The 3435-nt window shown below is 40.1% G+C and overlaps 1 protein-coding gene across 1 annotated transcript; it reads right to left on the bottom strand.

The window, feature by feature from the left end:
* Window positions 1–2115: 2115 nt before the first annotated feature.
* Window positions 2116–3129, bottom strand: LOC139712723 (trace amine-associated receptor 9-like). The gene has a single exon (XM_071624521.1). It carries the CDS (start codon window positions 3127–3129, stop codon window positions 2116–2118), a length of 1014 nt encoding a protein of 337 aa, XP_071480622.1.
* Window positions 3130–3435: the final 306 nt, after the last annotated feature.

The raw sequence follows: 3435 nt of genomic DNA, 5'->3' as shown, positions 1-3435 counted from the left end.
TTCTAAGTAGATAACACCGACTCGAACCTAGGATTTTGTGTCTGCTAACATGCAGAATGCCCGTATGCCCCTGTAAGCACAGTGTGCATGCTATCTCGCAAGAGCCTGGGCTCGAGCGCACCCGGTCATACAGTGTACCGAAAGCGTCCCACGGCTCATTCTTCCTATATATATATATATTGACATAATGCATTAGAATCCAACTTCACTTATTTGTAAACCAAATTTTCGACTCTTGCACGGATCTTCTTCAGAGTAGCAGTGATATTTGTATTTGAAGCTCAGCACAGAATAATAATAATAATAATAATAATAATTTATTATTTTTCTGTGCTGAGCTTCAAATACAAATATCACTGTTACCCTGAGGAAGATCCGTGCAAGGGTCGAAAATTTGGTTTACAAATAAATGAAGTTGGATTCTAATGCATTATGTCAACTTGTTTGTCTTCATCGTCTATATACATATATATATATATATATATATATATATATATGAAGAGTTTGTTCGCAAAAACCGATAAGTCCATATTTGAAGATTTTGAAGTACGGTCTCTGTCATAAAGTACAAAATAATACCTTTTAAACGATATATTGGTCACTACATATAAAGGTACATTTTTGAAATTATGGTCAAAAGAAGCAAAAATTTTCTTATTATTCTCTTTATTTTTCTTGACCTTTAATCGCAAATATCTCCATTTGGCAAATATGGACTTATCGGTTTTTGCGAAGAAATTCTTCATATATATGTATATGTATATATATATATATATATATATACATACATTTACCAATAAATTGCATCCATATTATGGAAACAACATAATGTTCTGGAAACGGACACTACAATTGAATGCAATTGAACGATAACTTATATTACAGAAAAAAGTGTGACATTTTCTATTTTATTGTTAGTCTCATAGTTCGACAAGCAGGAATTTGTGTGTGTGGCATTGAAACACAGAATTCACCCCCGCCCTGACCCCTTAGCCTTGCCTGGCCGGGCTTTAAAAAGTTTTTAAAAAAATGTCATTACTGACAAATTAGATGATCCGTTTAACCTGTGATCGGGGGCAATTTGCCATGAAAATTCTGAAATATTTATCAGAGCACATAATATCCGAACTTGCGGACGATAAGCTTGAGGTTCTGCTCACACACAATGAGTATTACACAAAATCTCCGTACTCACGTACAAACTGAAGGCTGAGTTTCAAATTCGAACAACATTTTCAAAAAACGATTGCAATATCCAGTTAACAAACAATGGCAACGTTTCGATAACTAGTGCCAGGTACAATATATTGAAATCTTGGAAAAATCCAACCAGGGGTATGAAAGTAAACTGCTTCTCAATGAATAAAGTCAGAAAAAAAATCACTGTCATAATAAAACGTAAAATGGTAAAATTTAACAAGGGCAATTACAATTGATTTTGCCACCATGATAACGTCATTAGATTTGATGGATGTAGAGAAGGATAATTACGATTAAGAATTAAGCTACGACATACTGAAATTTTGGTACAAGTTGATCAAGGAGACTGTGAAATACGGTCGAATGAATTTGAAATCTGATGACATCATTGTGAAATTTAACTTTTTTTTTTTCACGCAGGAATTTTGATAACTTAAGATTATTTTGCAAGACCTATAGACCCAACAGCTGAAATCTACCACTCAACAGCTTTCAGAATATGTTTAAGCAGAATGTGGGGATCATCGTCCATTCCAAGAAAAAAAACCCACACACATTTACACGCATTTGCACTGCAATCGCCATTGACGAACGCATGGAAGTTCAACTTAGGCAGGTCCGTAGAATGTTATATCAAGTTGGATGGACTTGACTTTCTTAACATACTCTCCTTAATATTACATTATAATTACATGCAAAAGTATATCACTCCAATAATGGGGGGGGGGGGGTAATAACGTTGCAGAATCAAGGTGAGATATTAACCTCGACGTTGTTTGACATCGTTTTCTATGCTTCCTTTCTTGTTTCTGTGTCATAAAGTCTCTCTTCATTTCTGCAGGACCAAAGAAATCAAGGAGTGATAGCAGTTTAGGTCCCTACAGGCGGCATAAGTTGCAGTGGAGAGGATGGCGTCTACCCCACATCGCTGGTGGAAACTTGCTCCATAACTCTGCGTTTGACTCTGCAGGCGACTTTCAGCAGAACCCGCCTAAACTCCCTGTTCAGCCATGAATAAACGAAAACGTTGAACCACGTATTGCAGAGGGTGAGGCGAGCGGCGACAGTTAGCGCGTAGACCGAGACTGGATGGCCGGTCACAGCAGCCATCACCTCACACACAGAATAAGGTATCCACGAAACCATGAATAATCCGGAAGTGACGCAAGCTATGATTGTTGATCTCACCAATGTCATTCCTTCCACAAGTCTATTATCACGGCCGATTACATTGTTCTGAGCAGCTATTCGCCTAGCATGTTTACGCACGATGCATGTAATTTTGGCATACACAAAAATCAAGACGGCTGCCGATATTAAGATAAAAGACATAGCCGCGAGAGTGTAAGGGGCAAAGTAAGGGACTGAATAGTCTACCATACAGACTCCGTAAACTCGAAATCGAATGATGTCCCAAGAGTTTCCCGCCACCTGGTAAAGCAAGATTTGTATCAGACAGAAGAATATGCACACAATGCCGACAACAATTGCTGTCACCTTGCGTGATGCCAGGGTGGGATACCGCAACGGCTTATAGATGATGCAGAACCGGTCCGCGGTCGTCATGACAACGATGACCTCCGCCATACCGAAGGAGTAGACCAGCAGAAAGCCCACGAGTTTGCAGGACCAGTCGGGATAGATCCAGTAACCAGCGAAAGCCGGTTTCAAACAAGGCATGTAGAGGAGGCTGATGAGAAGGTCGAAGGCCGACCGACCGGTGTACAGGACTCTGTTGGAGTCCGTGATATCATTGAGCTGCGGGATGATGTAGATATTGATGCAATTTCCTACGAAAGCTAGGAAAACGCTCACGACCATGAGCCACTTTAGCTCGACTGTCTCGGGAAGATCGGACGTGATGCCGGTACTTGGTCCCACAGCTTTCCACGGCTCCGTTGTTATGCCATCACCTGAAGATTGATTCATGGCGTCGGCGTTTGCATAGCAGCCCTCCTATTCACGGCGACACTCTTATCCAAGGTGGAATCCATACTCAGTCTCATAATGCAGTACATTTCATCAGCTCAATCTGATCACAACATTGGTCAGGCTTGGAGATTTGACGAGATGGCATGCAAAACGATATCCTTCCCATTTGAATACAACTCTTTGTAGACATTCCAATGGGGGAAATAATCCTTGCTTATGAAATTCAAAGCGCCTTCTTCTCTTTGTTTTAAGATATTTACTTTATACGTTCTCTGACGTAGTTATTCGAGCAGTGCGCTGCAA

Source organism: Diadema antillarum, unplaced genomic scaffold (assembly GCF_040938485.1).
Source record: "Diadema antillarum isolate AM-2024a unplaced genomic scaffold, OU_Dant_1.0 seq00001847_RagTag, whole genome shotgun sequence".
Lineage (NCBI taxonomy): Eukaryota > Metazoa > Echinodermata > Echinoidea > Diadematoida > Diadematidae > Diadema > Diadema antillarum.
This window is presented reverse-complemented; position numbering and strand designations above follow the sequence as displayed.

Coding starts and splice junctions, on each gene's coding strand:
- LOC139712723 (XM_071624521.1), bottom strand. CDS start 3,129: ATGAATCAATCTTCAGGTGATGGCATAACAACGGAGCCGTGGAAAGCT.